General features: G+C 57.6%; 1 protein-coding gene across 5 annotated transcripts; it reads left to right on the top strand.

The window, feature by feature from the left end:
- Window positions 1–466: 466 nt before the first annotated feature.
- Window positions 467–16,532, top strand: PTPN7 (protein tyrosine phosphatase non-receptor type 7). 5 transcript variants are annotated; one of them, XM_058855809.1, is made up of 11 exons: window positions 467–901; window positions 4,144–4,193; window positions 8,761–8,989; window positions 9,318–9,501; window positions 9,919–10,003; window positions 10,552–10,628; window positions 12,621–12,758; window positions 13,512–13,622; window positions 14,187–14,344; window positions 15,205–15,318; window positions 15,865–16,532. In XM_058855809.1, exons 3-11 carry the CDS (start codon window positions 8,859–8,861, stop codon window positions 15,956–15,958), a joined length of 1,092 nt encoding a protein of 363 aa, XP_058711792.1. In that variant the 5' UTR covers window positions 467–901; window positions 4,144–4,193; window positions 8,761–8,858; the 3' UTR covers window positions 15,959–16,532. The 5 variants fall into 5 exon arrangements, with proteins under 5 accessions (XP_058711792.1, XP_058711790.1, XP_058711793.1 ...); XM_058855807.1 differs by having other exon boundaries at window positions 467–935; XM_058855810.1 differs by lacking the exons at window positions 467–901; window positions 4,144–4,193 and adding an exon at window positions 6,200–6,246.
- Window positions 16,533–18,331: the final 1,799 nt, after the last annotated feature.

The following is an 18,331-nucleotide window of genomic DNA, read 5'->3' as shown; positions in this document are numbered from 1 at the left end:
TTAGGATCTTTGGTGTTCTTCTGTTTAGTTTCCTCTTGCCCCCTTCCCAATAGATCAATCTTCTTGGTGCTATCGAGATTTACATTCCCTGATACCAGAAATGCAAGAAATTCCTCCCCCAGAGTTCTGCTCACTGCTGTCTTCATCTGGATAAGAGTTTACAAATGCAGGAGTTCTCTAGCTATTTTTTTTTCCTCAGTCTTTGGGTTATACAAACAAAAGCAGTTTTTATTTTAATACTATGCCATAGCCTAACATATATGTATTATACTACTATTTCTAAATTTCATCAATAACAGAAATAAAGAAAACTATATTAATACAACAAAAATTCTCATTCTTATACACATAACATTCATTTTAATACTTGCGAAAAGCCAACAATATAAAATGTATCTATAACACCAGGACCAGCTCCATCCCTGGTGCGGGATGCCCGAGGCTCCGGGCTCGCCGGCAGCGCTGCGGGCTCTGAGCTCCCGCAGCCCCGCCAGGAGGATGCTCCTGCCGGGGCTGTCCTTGGGAACGCTGGGAGAGCCGCTGTTCTCCGGAAAAGCGATCTGCGGAGGTGCTTCCCTCGGCTGCCGGGGGCTGGCTGTGCCCTGGGCGGGCGGGGGACCCCCAGGTGAGGCGCCGAAGGGTCGCTCCCCCACGGCCGGCTCTGCGGGATGCTCTGCGGGATGCTCTGCGGGATGCTCGGCGTGACTGCACCGTCCTCCTCCTCCCTGCCAGCCTGCAGAGAGTCTGCTCAGTCCTCAGGCAGCTGCTTCACCTTCCAGCCTGCGAGCGATGTTCCGGCAGCGGAGGAGATGGGCTAATTTCCAAAAGCCTGCAGGACATCCTGACTCCCAATCGTGTCGACGGAAGCAGAACCATCCCTTCCTGAGTGCCGGACCCAGAGGTGACGGGGCCTGATGGGACAAAGCCATGCTGGGGTAGGCAATCCTGGGGACTGAAACTATTGGGCTGCCAGCTCGGTGCCTGCCCAGGCTGAGGTGACTTTGGGGCTACAGTGCTGTGAGGAGAGGGTGAGGAGAGATGCTGGGGGGTGTCTCAGGGCCGGGAGGCTGGGTCAGGTAGCTCATGGTCAGGAGGCTGGAGGGCAGAAGTGAGCATAAGGATCGGCTGGTTGTTAGTGGGAAAACAGGTCCCAGTCTGGAGCTGGAATGTGCTCTTTGCACAGAGGGAACCGGCTTTGAAATCGTGGCCAGAGGTGCAAGATGACCCCGTGGAAGTGGAGTTTTAAAATGCAAGTGAACAAACAGCAAGTACCAGTCAGGGATAAATCCAGATCATCCTCTCCAGAGCACTGACTCTATATGGAGCCCATATCTTGCTGAAAGCAAAGCCACACCTATGAGGACCCTTCAAGGCCCCTGAGACTCTGTCACAGACCTCTCTAGTCTTTACATCCCAACAGATAATCCTAATGCACAGATGTCCATGGACAGAGGACACAAGGGATCCCATGTCTGGTACATCCCTGGTTGGGCCAGGGTGAATGGCTGGTGTGGTAACAGCTGGGACTCTTCCCTCCAAGTGCATCCCTCCATCACCAACCCTGCCAGCACCACTCTGCCCATCATCATCACCCCTGACACCCCACTGCTACCAAGGTCAGAGCAGAAAGGACAAGGGATGCTCCTGTCCTGGGACCTCACCAGTCCTTCCCCAGCAGGGGAGGGAGGCAGGAAGGTGAGGGGCACAGCAGTGACCTGCCCAGAGTCATTTCCTGCAGTGTTGCTTCCTCCCACCCCCTCCTGGGTTTTGCCCCCAGAGACTGTCAGGTTCCTCTTTGCCCACACCAGACTGCAGTGGCTGTCCCAGTGTCCTGGTCCTGTCCTTACAGCAAACTGACCGTGGCTTGGGATCTGCCCCCAGTCTGAACACCCTCAAAGCCAGGTCTGCCCTGGCCCCAGCAGTCCCTGCTTGTAGGATTGAGCAGCTCTGCTCCCCAGGCCAGCCTGATGCAGCTGCTTCAGAGCTGGTGATGTGACATGGGACAAGCATGGCTACACACAAAAGGCACAGTCAGTCCCTGGCCAGAGCATCTCCCTCCTCTTTGCTCCCCACTGCACCCCTCTGCCAACCCAGCCAGGGTCCCTCAGGAGGAGCCAGCTGGCAGCATCGTGTTCCAAGCAGGCTGAGAGGTGGCCAGATGTGCAGGGAGGGAGGGAGGGAGGGAGGGAGAGCATGTCTGGACTGCCCTGCTCGAGGTCTCTGCACACCAGCACGCTTGGGCACCGATGGGTGACTGGGGCCATCTGCTCTGCACGTGTGGCTGTGCACCCACCGTGCAGGCAGGAGGGGGCAGGGGTCAATCCCAGGAGGGCAGCAGGTGCAGGTGGGTGCAACAGGCACAGGGGACAGCTTGCTGCCTGGGTAGCACTGAGAGCTGAAAAATGCCCTGGGTCAAGCAGCGTGTTCTGACTCCCTCTGCTCCTGGTCTCCCTCACATCCAGCCTAGCTCTACCACCTTATGCCTCATTTTCCACCAGCACCTTCATTTTCATACTGTGGGTCTGTGGTCTGTGTTGCCTGCCATGATCTCCCTTCAAATGCACCTCCTCTGCATGCTGGTGCTCTGGCAGAAGGGAGGAAGAGCAGCCATGCTGGCAGGTGGGAGCATGCTGGGGTCCAGCTGTGCACCATCAGAGGTATGTAAGGCTCAGGACATCTCAGCAGTGCCAACTTTTCTGCTCCTAGGAGCCTGGGCCATGGCACATCCCTACACAAAATCCCTACTGCGTTCCTCCTATCCTGGGTGAGTTGCCATGGCCAGGACAGTCCCTTCAGTCTCCATCGGAGTTTTCTGCAGAAGGAAAAGCCCAGGGGGGTGGGGCAGGTGTAGTTTCCAGAGGCTGTATCTTAGGTGTCCTGTTTAGTTGCAGCTGGCACAGGCGGGTGCATGACTGGCAGAGCCAAGCCAGCAGCACAGGGAGGTCTGTGAGCAGCAGAGGGAAAGGGCTGCAAGGCTTTTCTGGGGACATCCCTGAGCATGAGTGCCTTGGTGTTGTGATGCTTCAGAGGCAGAGGATGCATCCCAGCATCTCAGCTTCCTCTCTTCACCCTGAGTGGTGTCCTTTGTCATGACCAAATTTGACTGGAACCAAATAATCCATTTTGCAAAGGAAGTGCATCAGCATCTTTCCTGCAGCATCCAGGGGCATTTCTTGATCAAGGCAGAACCTGGCAGGAGGAAGAAGGGACTTACTGCTGAAATCCTTTGAAATGCCCATCAAATCTCTCAAATCACACTGGACCACAGATCACTGAAATGAGCAGCACACTGGAGTTTCTGGCCTCCATAAAAGCCTTTGTTCCATACCCCTTTTGCAGCTGGAGTTTGTGTTGTGCATAAAATCATGTGCTGGTAAAACATTCCCATTCTCTTTGGGGAAAACCAGCCAAAATCCAGCTCCCAAAGGCCAGTGCTGTCCCAGATCTCCACTGAGCAGAGAATCAGGATGTGCTGTGGTGCCTCCTGGGTCCAGCGAGGGCCCCTGGACAGCCCAGCTGTTGCAGCCGCAATGCTTTGCTCCTTTGGGGTGATTTGCAGACTTTCTCTGGACCCTATGAGGTCTGTGAGGGTCCAGCTGTGTCCCTCCTCCCTGTCACAGGTGCCCAGCAGCTGGGGAGGTTGGGAGGGGGTGTGGGTGCAGAGATGCCACTGGTGCATTCCCAGTGACTCCACGTGCTGGTGGCCCTGTGGTATCTGCCCCAGTGCCACACTGAGCTCGTCCTTCACTTGTCCAGCAGTGGCAGAGGAACAGAACAGTGAGGAGACAGCAAGATCAGGCCAGCAAAAGGCAGGAAAAGCAGCTCCAGGGGGTTGCATCTTGACTCTATCCTCAAGAACCCTTTAAGCTCAAGGACACCCAGATGGGACAGGTGCCCTCCACACTTAGAGGGCAGATACAGTCCCAGCCTCAGGAAGCTTCTGCACATCAGACAGGCTGGTACTCCAGCACAGATCCCTGATTGTTCACGCTGGTTCCTACTGGGAGCAAGTTTATGTAGACACCTTGTTGTGCTGGTCAACCCAGGAATTCCTGAGCTCTAGCAGGGACAGGTGGGAAGGAAGGGCAGTGTGTGGTGGGGCTGCCTCTAGGCCTTACAGATGTGTTCTTTCACCCCACACAGGGCAAGGAGAAATTCCTCAGTCTTTCCTCTGGCCACTCTAGGATTTGCAGGTAAGACATGGGTGCTGGTGGCCTTTTCTCCAGGATAAGGCTGTTCTGCTGCTGGCCAAGCCCAGCACTTCACTCTGGAGCTTGGGCCCTCTGATCTCCTGGTCCTTGTGCAGAAGGTGGCACAGGGAGGGTCTCCCAGGGTTGCCCAGGGAAGCTGTTCTGGCACACCTGCACACACACAGGTGTGCACAGACACACAGGTGTGCACAGACACAGGTGTGCACAGACACACAGGTGTGCACAGACACACAGGTGTGCACAGACACAGGTGTGCACAGACACACAGGTGTGCACACACACAGGTGTGCACACACACACAGGTGTGCACAGACACACAGGTGTGCACACACACACAGGTGTGCACAGACACAGGTGTGCACAGACACACAGGTGTGCACAGACACAGGTGTGCACAGACACACAGGTGTGCACACACACACAGGTGTGCACAGACACAGGTGTGCACAGACACACAGGTGTGCACACACACACAGGTGTGCACACACACACACAGGTGTGCACAGACACACAGGTGTGCACACACACAGGTGTGCACAGACACACAGGTGTGCACACACACAGGTGTGCACAGACACACAGGTGTGCACAGACACAGGTGTGCACAGACACACAGGTGTGCACAGACACACAGGTGTGCACACACACAGGTGTGCACAGACACACAGATGTGCACAGACACAGGTGTGCACAGACACACAGGTGTGCACAGACACACAGGTGTGCACAGACACAGGTGTGCACAGACACACAGGTGTGCACAGACACAGGTGTGCATAGACACAGGTGTGCACAGACACACAGGTGTGCACAGACACACAGGTGTGCACACAGACAGGTGTGCACAGACACACAGGTGTGCACACACACAGGTGTGCACACACACAGGAGTGCACAGACACAGGTGTGCACAGACACACAGGTGTGCACACAGACAGGTGTGCACAGACACACAGGTGTGCACAGACACAGGTGTGCACACACACACAGGTGTGCACAGACACACAGGTGTGCACAGACACACACAGGTGTGCACAGACACAGGTGTGCACAGACACACAGGTGTGCACACACACACAGGTGTGCACAGACACACAGGTGTGCACAGACACACACAGGTGTGCACAGACACAGGTGTGCACAGACACACAGGAGTGCACAGACACACAGGTGTGCACAGACACACAGGTGTGCACAGACACAGGTGTGCACAGACACACAGGTGCGCACAGACACAGGTGTGCATAGACACAGGTGTGCACAGACACACAGGTGTGCACAGACACACAGGTGTGCACACAGACAGGTGTGCACAGACACACAGGTGTGCACACAGACAGGTGTGCACACACACACAGGTGTGCACAGACACAGGTGTGCACAGACACAGGTGTGCACAGACACACAGATGTGCACAGACACAGGTGTGCACAGACACACAGGTGTGCACACACACACAGGTGTGCACACACACACAGGTGTGCACAGACACACAGGTGTGCACACACACACAGGTGTGCACACACACAGGTGTGCACAGACACACAGGTGTGCACACACACACAGGTGTGCACACACACACAGGTGTGCACAGACACAGGTGTGCACAGACACACAGGTGTGCACACAGACAGGTGTGCACACACACACAGGTGTGCACACACACACAGGTGTGCACAGACACACAGCTCTCCAGCGAGGCACAGCCTGGGGACAGCACAGGAACCTCAGAGAGCTGGGCTGGGGTGGCTCCAGCCAGAGCAGCCCATGAAGCAGATGTGGGAATGGTGTTTGGGGTCCTTGTGGCTGTTGGGGTGCAGCGGGAGCTCAGCAGGGTGGGGGCTGAGGAGGAAGGAAGCGTGCAGAGCCTGGCAAGAGCAAACAGGAAGAGCAGCGGGGATGTGTCAGGAAGGATGTGCAGTGCCCCAAATTGGGCAGACCTGGCCTACCTGAGCCAGGCCCCGCAGACCTTCATCTCCAAATACACCCCTGTCCTTCCTGCCGGGGAGGGGGAGCCCACCCGTGTCACCCTGAGGTACCAGGGATGGTGGTGGGTGCGGAGGGGTGTCCCCACGGGGACAGGCCTTGGGGGACGGGGCGGCACAAGGAGCACACGGGCAGCCCTGAGGGTGGCAGGCACCGAGCGAGCCCTGGCATGTTCCACACATTGACACAGCCCACGGGGAACAGCTGGGGCACAGCCTGGGCAAGGGGATAGGGGCAGGACAGCGGGCATGGGGGGATTCTTTCTGGCTTCCCGTGGGGCAGGTGGGGTGCAGTGCCCCCAGAGTAGCTGTGCCAAGCAACCTGCCTCACGCCTCCTGCCAGCGGCCCCATGACTGGGCATTGCCCGTCCCTCCGTGCCCACGGGCAGGGCTGGCCACAGGCCATGGAGCACAGCCCAGCGGCCCCCATGGCTGGGCATTGCCCATCCCTCTGTGCCCACGGACAGCAGCAGGGATGGCCACAGGCCATGGAGCACAGCCCAGCGGCCCCCATGGCTGGGCATTGCCCATCCCTCCATGCCCACAGACAGGGATGGCCACAGGCCATGGAGCACAGCCCAGCAGCCCCCATGGCTGGGCATTGCCCATCCCTCTGTGCCCACAGACAGCAGCAGGGATGGCCACAGGCCATGGAGCACAGCCCAGCGGCCCCCATGGCGGAGCTGCCCCGGGCACAGGCCGCAGCTCGGCCGCTGTGGAGCGGGGCCGGGAGCGCCGGCTCGGAGGAGATGTGGCCGGTATGTGTGTGGGCGGCACTCGGGGTGGGGGAGAAGGAGGAGAGGAAGCAGCAGAGGCAGCAGCTCCTTTGATAAGCAGCTTCCTGAACACTTTGAGAGCGTGGTGTCAGCCCGGCAGGCGCGGTGCCCGGGACGGACGAGGCCAAGGGCCGCAGGTAGGCAGCGCCAGGCCGGGCGAGCTGCCCGCTGCACAGGAGAGCCACCGGGCTCTGGTGCCCAGGGGCTGTGGGCATGTGGATGGCAGCCCCAGGCAGGGAGAGCTGCCCGCTGCACAGGAGAGCCACCCGGCCCCGGTGCCCAGGGGCTGTGGGCACGTGGATGGCAGCCCCAGGCCAGCTGTGCTGCCCGCTGCACAGGAGAGCCACCGGGCTCTGGTGCCAGGGGCTGTGGGCATGTGGATGGCAGCCCCAGGCAGGGAGAGCTGCCCACTGCACAGGAGAGCCACCGGGCTCTGGTGCCAGGGGCTGTGGGCATGTGGATGGCAGCCCCAGGCAGGGTGTGCTGCCCGCTGCACAGGAGAGCCACCGGGCTCTGGTGCCCAGGGGCTGTGGGCATGTGGATGGCAGCCCTAGGCAGGGCTGGGATGCTGGGCAGGGGATGTGAGCACTCTCCCTGCAGCTGCTGGCAGCTGAGGTACTTCCCTGGGTCTCTCTGCTGGCGAGGGCATCTCCCAGGTGTTTCCTGGCCGGACAGCTGCTGGGATGGGAGCCTGGGCTGTTTCTGGGCAGGATCTCCCCTGGTGCTGCTCCTGCTGAGCAGCTGCTCTTATCCTGCCAGGATACCCTGCATGGGGTGTGGGGATGGTGTGAATGGCAGGGGTGGCACTGCCACTCCCAGAATTGCCACTGGGCAGCAGGGAAGCTTGGGGAGCAGCTCCTGCCCTAGCTGTGTTCCAACCACCATGTGGACCCTGGCTCTCCACATGACCTCCCTGAGCAGATGGGCTGCCTGGGATCCCACTCTGCCCACCAAGAGCTCTGACTCTGATCATTCCCTGTCTCTGTGACTCTGTCTCCTCCTCATGGAGGAAGCTGGGGATGAGGAGGTGGTTCAGGATCCCAGGGTGCTGCCTGCACCATGAGGAGCTGTGCCCAGAGGTGAATCAGCATCACCTGCATCTCCCCAGCCCTGCCAGGGGCTGAGCCATCGCTGGTGATGGAGGATGTCTGGCACCTTCCCCAGCTGGGCTGCCCCATCACTTTTGCTCAACCACCCAGATAAAGCAGTTTCCTCTTGATAGTTGCTGTGACCTGCAGGATGGAGGAGGCTATCCCAGGGCTGTCCCTCCCTTGCCATGAGGCTGTTGAGGGTTCCTGGTCTGTGTGTCCCTGCAGCAGGAGATGGTCAGAGACAGTGCAGTGGCTACAGCATGTCACCTGCTGAGTGCTGCTGTGCTCAGGTGTTCCAGCTCTCACTCTTCCCCACCATGTCCCCAGGATGAAGCAGGGGGATGTGATGGGGAAGGGCTGGAAACACAGGGTGTGTGCTTCCATGGAGGTGGAGAGCATCTGGGGCTCCCCCAAACCAGACTGTGCCCTGCCACCACAGAGTGGATGTCCTCCCCTCAGGGGAAGCAGGTGGCCCTTGGTGCCATGGCCAGGGTCACCAGTGGTGCCTGGATGGGCTGCAGTGCTGCAGGCATCCCCAAGGGTGAACGTGCTGGGAGCTCTCCATCTGCCTGGAGGGGCTGGGGGTCCTGGGTCCAGGACAGCTGAGGACAGAAAATCCATCCCTTGCTTGCAGACCGTCTGTCGGGGGCTCCACCCAGCCTTGTGGTATCTCTCAGATCTGACTTTTCCTTTCCAGCTGCTTTTCCTCTGATGGTTCCATGATTTCCCAGGAGCTGAGGGCTCCCTGTGTGCCCCTGCTGTGCTTCAGGACAAGGGTTCTGTGGTTACTGCAGCATGGTCCAAGCCTGCTTGCTGTGCTCCAGAGTTCATAAGGGCAGCCTGGCAGCCTGGGCAGCTGCAGCAGACATGGACAAGCCGGACAAGCCCAGTCCCTCTGCCAAGAAGCACGTGCGTCTCCAGGAGAGGTGAGTGTGGCCCAGCCAGGGTACCCATGGCACTGCCCATCCCCAGGGCTCCCCTAACATTCCTGTCTGCCAGCCCTCTGCCTGCCAGGTCTGAGTGTGGAGGCAGCCCTGGCCTTCACCCAGCCCAGGACAAATCTCAACACCATCCTTCAGGGGCTTCCCAGCAAAAAGGCAAAATGATCAGCTAGCTCCTTGTTCCTCAATCTCCCCATCTACTGGGGTCTCCATCTGGCTTTTGCTCAGCTTTTGCAACTGATGATACACTGGGATGGGCTGTCCTCTGTCCCAGGGTGGCAGTAGGTCAGCCAGGGACCCCTTTACCTTTCAGGAGGGGCTCCAATGTGTCGCTCGTGCTGGACATGAGCTCTCTAGGGAACGTGGAGCCCATCCAGCCTGTCTGCACGCCACGGGACATCACGCTGAAGTTTCTGAGGACATCCAGCCACGTGCTGAGGAAACAGGAGCTCCAGCAGCACGCCCAGAGCCTGGCACAGCTCCAGGAGGAGTTTTCGGTGTGACAATTCCCCTCCCTTCTCACAGGAGGGGTGGCAGGGGCTGGTGGGACTGACAGGGGTGAACATCAGGCTCTGAGCCCAGCTGTGCCCCACAGCCCCAGTGGGAGGGCAGGCGGTGTGGGCAAGCAGAGGGGAGGGGTGCCCAGGTACCAGCTGCTCCTTGGTGCACACATGTCCTGTTGGGGTCCCTGGAATGGCATGTTCCATCCCATGCCATGCTCTTCTCCCAGGGTTGCCTCTCTGGAAGGAGTCCCACCACAAATTGAGGAAAGACAGGACTCATCCCAGGAGTTGGCATCTCTGGGAATGCTGCTGGGCTCCTGAGTCAGCTCTGTCCTGCTGGGCAACCAGGTCTGCCACCACTGGGGGACACAAGTGGCAGCTTTTCCTCAAGGCTGTTTTCTCCCCCTGCAGAAAATCCCACCCAACTTCGTGAGTCCGGAGGAGCTGGAAATCCCTGGGCGTGCTTTCAAGGACAGATACAAAACCATTCTCCCCAGTACGTGCCCCTGTGTCCCTTTGCCTCCCATTTGCATGTGTTTGCCTGTGGGTGAGGGATGACCCAGAGCACCCCTGGGTGCTGCTGCTGCTCCTGCCATGCCCCTCCTGCCTGTGTTGCAGGAGCTGGGTGCTGTGTGCCAGGGGGTGTTCACAGTGCTGGGGGGGGTACATGGGAGCTGCTCCCTGGGGTCCTACCCAGGCAGGCAGCACTTGTGGGGTCTTGCATGTCCCAAGGGCATGGCCCTAAGGATGTAAAGGCTGAGGATGTTCTGGAAGGACTCAGCTGGGCTCCAGTCAGGTTCTGTGGGATGTCCTGGGGGATCACTGCAGCTGAGTTACCCCACCTGCTCATTGTGGTACCTGCAGGTTCGGGCTGTGCCCTGCCAGGGAAGTGAGGCTGAGGTGGGACAAGAACAGGCCTAAGGGAGGGTGCAGACAGCTCTGAGCATGGCATGGAGCAGGAGGACTCAGCCTCCAGCCCCTGAGGTTGAGGCAGGGAGGATGGGCAGGACCAGTCCCTTGGGTAACACCTGTGACATCTTTCAGATCCTGAGAGCCGGGTCTGCCTCAGGAGGGCTGGGAGCCAGGAGGAAGACAGCTACATAAATGCCAACTACATCACAGTGAGTGTTCTCCCAGGGCCTGCAGCCCAGGGCTCACAGGGCACCAGGTGCCACACTGGGTCACACGTGCTGGGGCACTGTCACCTGCTCTCCTGTGGCTGCCCTGGAGCAGCAGACTTAACTTGCCACCCCTTTTGGAGCTGGAGAGATGTGGCTCAGTCTGCCCAGGGCAGATACACTGTTCCTGTTGGTGGGAGAGTCTTATGAGGGAGCTGCTCTCAGCTCCTGGGCAGCCTGAGCACCCCAAAAGGCTCACTTGCAGTGGCTTCTCCATCTCCTCACACACTGGCCCATTGTCTGGCAAGGCCATGAGAGGCAAGCTGTGTCAACAGGTTATGGCAGCTCAGAGATCCTCAAAGCTCAGATGTCCTGGGATTTCCCCTCTGCTCAGGGAGCTTGTTGCAATTTCCCAGGAAGAGAGCTAATGGAGATGGGGTGTGGCTTATTTTCGGCACCCAGTGGGGTTCCTTTGCAGAGACTGAGAAATCCCCACACCCTAGGGTGTTACTCAGACAGCTTGGTTTGATATCCATCCCTGTGCAAACCCTTCCAGGCTGCAGTGTCTCCCAGAATGGGATTTCCTGAGAGCCAGGTGCCAGCTTTGCCCAGTGGGCAGGCTTTTTGCTGAGCAATTCATCTCACTGCAGTGCCCTTCCCTTGGCACTGGCCAGGGCACTGGGAAGCAGAGGTGGGGCCATGGATGCTGGGAGTGCTTGGCAGTGAGGGAAAGCAGGACTTGGAAAAGTAGCCCAGAAAAAGTGCTGTCTGACCCTGGGAGGTGCTTGGAGGGTGTGGGGTGGAGCTGGAGGGCAGTTAGGAACATTTCTTTGCTGAAGGTGCTTGTGGCTGAGATCCAGCGAGACAGCAGCAACCAGCACCCGGCAGGGAGAGTCAAAGCTCGTTTGAGACAGGAGCACTGTGCCCACAGCTGCTGGGAGGTCCAAGGGCAGCGTGACCATGGGCAGCAGAGGAACTGTGTCCTCCCAAGGCAGCCTGGCAGTGTGCAGCTGCACATCAGGTGGCACTGGCACTCCGTCCCAGGGTGTGGTGGCATCCCCTGTGTGTCACCTGACTGCTGACAATGCACAAGCACTGCCTGTTCCTGTGGCACACACACCTGCACACAGGTGTGCACACTGAGCACAGCTGTGCTCACACCTCCCTGTGTGCAGCTGATGTTTCCTGACCCCTTCCTTCCCCTGACCTCTCCAGAGGTGTAGTGGTACAGGAATTTGTGGGCACATCAGAAAATTGGCAACCAAGCCAGCCTGGGAAGCACAAGAATCTGGGAGGGCTCTGCAGATGTTTGATCACATCAACCCCACCTGGGACTGATGTTCTTCCTGCTGATGGTGTTCCATGAAATGTTTGGTGTGGGTGTGGGAGGAAGGTGGAATTCCCAGGGTTGACACCTCCAGGTCTCCTGAATGGAAAATCATGTTTCCTAGGAAAAATAAATAATCTCAAGGCATAAAAATAGCGCTCTACAAAATGTTGCTGAAAACATTCCTGTCCCTTAGCTGGGCCAGTGCAACTTCTTGCAAGACCAAACCATTACCAGATTGCTGGAAAGGCCTGGATTTTCAGTACCTTTGGCAATTTTATACTAGGAGAAGCGTCTGGAGACAGAGGATGCCTGGAACTGTGAAACAGGGATTCCTGCTTGTCTTTGTGGAAATGCCCCCAGTGAGGAGTGTGAGCTTTGCCTTGCCAAGGCATCCCTCACGCTGGCTGCTGTCTCACTGATAGCCTGGGGATGCTTGCAGGAACTCGGGTGTACAAGGTCAGCTGCATGGACTGGTGGGAGCGGCAGGGTGGGGAGGAAGCCTGGTGGTTCCTCAGCAGATCTAAAAAAGCGTTGTAAGGACAGGTTTAGTAGGAGACAACACGTGTGGCTCAGCCTCTAAACCACAGAGGAGGAGCAAAGCCCCGTGAGTGAGCTGGGGACAGCCCCGCTGCCCGCGGGGTCCCTGACGGGCGCGTGCTCCGCAGGGCTACGCGGGCCGGCCCCGGGAGTACATTGCCACGCAGGGACCCATGCTCAACACCGTGAGCGACTTCTGGGAGATGGTGTGGCAGGAGGAGGCTCCTCTCATCGTCATGATCACCGAGCTCCAGGAGCGCAAGGAGGTACCTCTGACCCGGCCCGGGGACGCAGCGGGGAGTGGGGTACTGGTGACAGTGGGGGGTTGTGCCAGGCCAGATGTGGGGTCTGTGTACCCACTTATTGTGCTTTTGGCTCAGAGGATTCCCTGATGGGTCACAAGCGGAGGAGGAGATCCCCAGGGCTTGGCCCTATCTGGCAAAGGTTTTCCTCCTCACATGGCTGTGTGCTCTGGGCACACTTTACCATCTGGATAATAGGATAAAGGGTTTAGGACAACCCCCAGGGATGGGGCAGCAGTGCCCCTCTGGCTCCCCAGAGCTCTCCCCTGGACTGGGAGCTCTCAACCAGGGGATCCAGCCCAGGGGAGAGCTCTGGGGGACCAGAGGGGCACTGCTGCCCACTGCTTCTGGGATGGGAGCCAACAGGACCTGTCTGGGAAAACTGAGAATTGGAAACTCTCTTTCTGGGCCGTGTTCTTGCTCCTTCTCTCCCAGCTGACAGCCTCTCTGGGTCCTGCTGCATCTGGAAGCTTCTTGGGCTGAGCGGGGATTGGCATCCCTGGGGCCTGAAAGCCAGGGCAGGGTACAAGGCAGCAGATGTAGGGGTAGGGATCTATCCCTTTGCTTTCCCTCTGTATCACTCTACATCCACCTTCCCCAGTCCCCTACTGCCCCCAAGGTGATGCCCCCTCCCAAGAGCACTGACTCAGGCACAGTTCAAATGTCCAGTGGGTGCCTTGAGCATCTCCACATCCACAAACCTGCCTTGTTCTCCAGAAATGTGTCCACTACTGGCCCGAGAAGGAGGGCACCTATGGCCCCTTCACCATCCACGTGCAGGGGGTGAGCGAGTCTGTGGAGTACGTGATCCGGGATCTCTCCATCCAGGTGGGTCTGAGCCTCATCCTGGGGTCAGAGAGGGAGCAGGTTGGGGCCCAGCAGTGCCCCTGACAGGCCTGGGACATCTAGTGAGATGGCAATGCTGTGTGACAGGAAAGAGGAGGGTTCATGATTCTCAGGAGCCTCCTGCCAGAGGAGGGGTCTGCAGAGCCCCTCCTGCCTGGAGAGGCTGGGAGGGAGCAGGACCCAGCCTTGGAGGAGAAGGGGTCAGCTGGGCAGAGCAGCACCACCAGCCCAGTGTTTTTGCACTGTCACTGGGCTCTCTGTAGTCACCCTGGGCTGATAGTGGCCCAAGGGATCTTGCTTGCTTTGCCTGCACTCTGGTGACAGTATTGGAACACTCTGCATCTGTTCTCATCTTCTGGGATGGGACACATCCATTGTCTCTGGACCAGGGGTCTCTCCCTCAGGTCTGGCAGAGGCTCAAAGAGGGATTCAGGAGGACTTGGCTGAGGTGGGTACGGGCTGCTTGGCCTCTGCTTGAGCTGAACTCCCTGTTTCATTTGGCCCATGCTCTCACATCCCCATTTCTCTTTGTTTTGTCTGGAAAAGCTTGGAAAGGAGCACCGCAAAGTCAAACACATCCTCTTCCCTTCCTGGCCGGACCAGCAAACACCTGAGTCAGCCAAGCCCCTGCTGCACCTGGTGTCCAAGGTGGAGGAGGCTCTGCAGACTGCAGCCAGCCCAGGGCCCATCGTGGTGCACTGCAGGTAAGAGATTGCACCTCACCTGTCTGTGCTTCTCCTCGGGGTCAGTCTGCAAATACCTGAGGGGAAAAATCCCACGTGAGTCCACGGTAGTGCAGAAATCCCAGGGCACAGCCACCCCACAGCAGAGTTGTCAATCCAGCTGCTGTCCTGGCAGCAGGATGGTGGTGTTAGTGTGGCATATCCTGCACCTGGCTCCAGCAGGGTGGGAGAAGGAGGGGTCTGCATTTGGGATCCAGCCCCACCATACAGCCACAGGTCCAGCTCTGGAAGATCCTGCTTGAGCAGGGAGATGGAACCTGGTGACCCCAAGGTTGGTCCCTTCGAACCTGACCCACTCTGTAATTCCATGATTCCTGCTCCCTGTGCAGGTAAGAATGGCCTGTGGCTTGGATGTGGAGCTGTGTTTCAGGACAGCCCTCCTGCAGGAGGTGGCCTCTGCCTGTTTTCTCTCCTTGCTGGGTGAATTTGGGGACAGTGGAGCAGAGCATCTGGGGTCCCTATGGAACATGCAGCATGCACTGCTGCAGGCTGAGTGCAAACCACTGGTGCTAGGATTAGAGCCCAGCTGGGAGGGGCTGCAGAGCCCCCTGCACTGCACAGGGATGGACACAGACTGGTTTTGTGCTTCCAGAGCAGCCTCAGCCAGGCTGTGCAACACAGCAAGAACTCCTTGCCCTGGCAGAGTAACCCCAGCCCATGGCTTTTGGTGCCTGGCTAATAAGCTTGGTCTGGCAGCTGGGGCCAGGACCCCAGCATCCCTCTAGGAAAAAATCACAGCAAACCAATCCAGGAGTGCATCCAGTTGAGCAGGATGCAGGTGCAGGCAGTGGGTGCTCAGCACAGCTGTGTCTGTCCTGCAGCGCAGGCATTGGCCGCACCGGCTGCTTCATTGCCACCAGGATCGGGTGCCAGCAGCTGCAGGACAAGGGGGAGGTGGATATCCTTGGAATTGTGTGCCATCTCCGCATAGACAGGTGGGTACAAGAGCAGCTGGCTCCTTGGAGGGTCCTGCTGGGTGCACCCTGAGGGGAGGGGTGTGGGGGGGATGTGGCAGGGACATGGATCCCATGGGGGCTATTTCTGATGGAAACCAGGAGGGTGGCTGGGGGATGCAGGTGTGTGAATAGCAAACAATTCCCAGTGCCAGGCTGCTTCTGCTGCCAGCGAGGGTAGCTCTGACCTGAGGACATGGAGGGAGAGGGAGAGAGAGGAGAGGGGCTGGGAACCTGGCAGCCATCTGCTCCTCCCTTCCAGCTCAGCCACTAAATCCAGAAACACTCCACCTGATCACTTTTCAAGAAGTACAGGTGAAAATCAGCACCAAATCAGTTGCTAATCTCATTTTGAACAGCCCAGCAGTGCTTGTGAACCCCTCTATTCTTTGGGCTGCTCTGGTGCCTGTTTTAGAGGCATCTTGACGTGGCTGGTGAAGTGGGAATATTTGTGCCCTGGGAACAGAGAGCTGGGAACAGGGTTCTGTGTTTGGTGAAGTGTCAGTGGGCCCTGCCTTTCCCTTGCAGAGGTGGGATGATCCAGACGAGCGAGCAGTACCAGTTCCTCCATCACACACTAGCTCTCTACGCTTCCCAGCTGCCAGATGGGGGAGGCCACTAGTGCAGGGCTCCCACTGGGCTTGTGGCTCCTTGCTCTGACCTCTCCTGCACCAGCCTCGGGGACACCTTCACCAAAACCTCTCCTGCTGCTGCCAGGCCACAGAGCAGCAGCATGAACGTCCCTCGGGGTGATGAGCCAGCCCACGGGGACCCTGAGGATGAGCAAGGTGAGGTGGTGCAGTGGGTGCTCGAGGTGGCCACTGCTGCTGGCTCCTGGCAGATTTCACCCATAGAAAGAACCTTTGGCTTTTGAGAGGTGCAAGATCCTGAAGCAGAAGAGCAAGCTGTGCAGAAGAACTGCAGCTGGCAGATGCTGGGAGCACGGTTTGCCTTTCAGCTGCACACAAATGTTCATCCCATTAAACACAGCACCGGTGGAACTACCCTGAAATAAACAGAGCCTCTGTCCTTGCTGTGCATCCTTTGTGGGCAGGGCTGGGCTTGCTCCAAACATGCACCACGAAGCTCTTCTTGCTAAAGACACACCTTGATGGCTTGGTGCAGAGTCGGCTAACAGCGTTCAACAGCTTGCTTTCCTCTCCACCTTCAGCCAACACCTTCTCAACAGCTTTAAAGTAGCATCATAAAATTATTAAGGTTGGAAAATACCTCCAAGACCATCGAGTCCAATCTCTGCTCAAACTCCACTGTGCCCACTAAACTGTAGCAGGAATTGCCATGTATAGTTGTTTATTGAACACCTCCAGGGATGGTGAGCCCACCACCTCCCTGGGCCACCTGTGCCAGTGCCTGACCACCCTTTCAGGGAAGAAATTTTCCCCAATACCCAACCCAAACCTCCCCTCTTCCTAGCAGGGGAGATTCCCAAGTGCAGTTTGCAAGTCATGTGTTCCCAATTGCCTTCTGTTACATGAGGGTGGGGATTTTGAATTCTTGGAGGTTTTCTTCTGAAATCAGAACAAAATAATATTTGGGTTTTATTAGGTTGTCTTTTTAACTCATAAGTCCAGGAGGAAAAAATAGAAGACGGAAAAACATTTTCTCATGAAGCATGGAGATGGAAATATTCTGTAAAAGTGCTTTAAAGTACTGTGAAGGTGTTCAAAGCTGCCCTTGGCTGATGGGCATTGGACACCCAGCTGGGAAGGAGATGGGATCTGCCCAGTCTGTGCCTGCCCATGTCATAAGCTGTGATATGACCCAGTGTGAGATCCAGGGAAAACAGGATCAGTCTTCCTGCTGAATGAGTCTGAGCTTGCCTGGGCTCCCTGAGCTTCCCCAGCTCAGGGCTGTGTGCATGATGTACCCCTTCACCACTCCATGGGTCCCCAAAATGCAGCTGAATTGCTGCCCAGTGCTTTTCCCTGTCCACTTCCCTCCCTTGGCACCTGGAAGAAATTCACTTCCTGGCCCAGCAGCAGGAAAAGGAGCAGATCTCAAGTAATGTCCTTTCACCAACTGCACTCCATCATCCTGGCAGAGAAATCCCCCTGTTCCTAATGCCAGGTCAGCCCTTCCTCATGCCCCAGCCTGCCCAGCCAGGTGCTTTGGGGGGGAATTGTGTTCTCTGTGAGACTCCTGCATGATGCTTGGGCACTTGGAGAGTCTGTGGAGCTTCTGCAAGCTCCCTGCCTGTCTATGCCTGGCTCAGGACTTTGCCTTCTCAGGTAATTTGGTGTTGCCTTTAATGTCTGGAGACACTGATAGAGGTCTGAGTTGTGAGACAGACTTTATTCAGCATCCCCCTCCTCAAGCCTTTCTTCGCCCACTGCCATCAGGCAGGAGAAATGGAAGACTTGCAAACTGCACCTGGAGAGTTTTCCTGCACTGCCTGGATAGCAGGACACACATCATTTTCCTCATGCTGTCAGTTTGCTGTCCAGAGGCCAGCTCTTCAGGCAGGCTCAGGCCAAGGGCTGCACAAGAGTCTCCCAAGGCATGCAGGAGCAGCACCAGGATCCCAGCTGGGCCAGGGGTGTTGTCACCTCCTCCTAGATTCCCCATCAGGAGTTTTTCTAGCTCAGATGTCTGATGGAGATTATGATCAGTTAAGCAGTTTTGCTGCCTTTTGATCTCAATTTCTACCAGCTCCATCTGTTCCACACTTACCTGGCCACTGTGTGAGTTGTGTCCATCCTCTATGCACTGACTCCCTGAGCAGTGCTGGGGGCTGTGCTGAGCTGTGTTACTGCCAACCCCCATCCTGGGCTCACCTCATGTCAGGGGTGCAGCAGGGTTTGATCTGCTCTGGCTGTGTCCTGAGTGTCCTGAGGAGCTGCCTCACCCACTGCATAAAGAGCACAGGGTGCCCAGCAGGCAGAGGAAAGGAAATCTCTCCAAAATCTCATGCTTCCCCATGCCCTGGGCTGGCATTAAACCCCTGAGCTTGGCCAAGGGTTTCAGCACAGCCAAG

The sequence above is a fragment of the Poecile atricapillus genome, chromosome 23 (assembly GCF_030490865.1).
Source record: "Poecile atricapillus isolate bPoeAtr1 chromosome 23, bPoeAtr1.hap1, whole genome shotgun sequence".
NCBI lineage: Eukaryota > Metazoa > Chordata > Aves > Passeriformes > Paridae > Poecile > Poecile atricapillus.
Note: the sequence above shows the minus strand (reverse complement) of the source record. Positions and strands in the feature narration are given on the sequence as shown.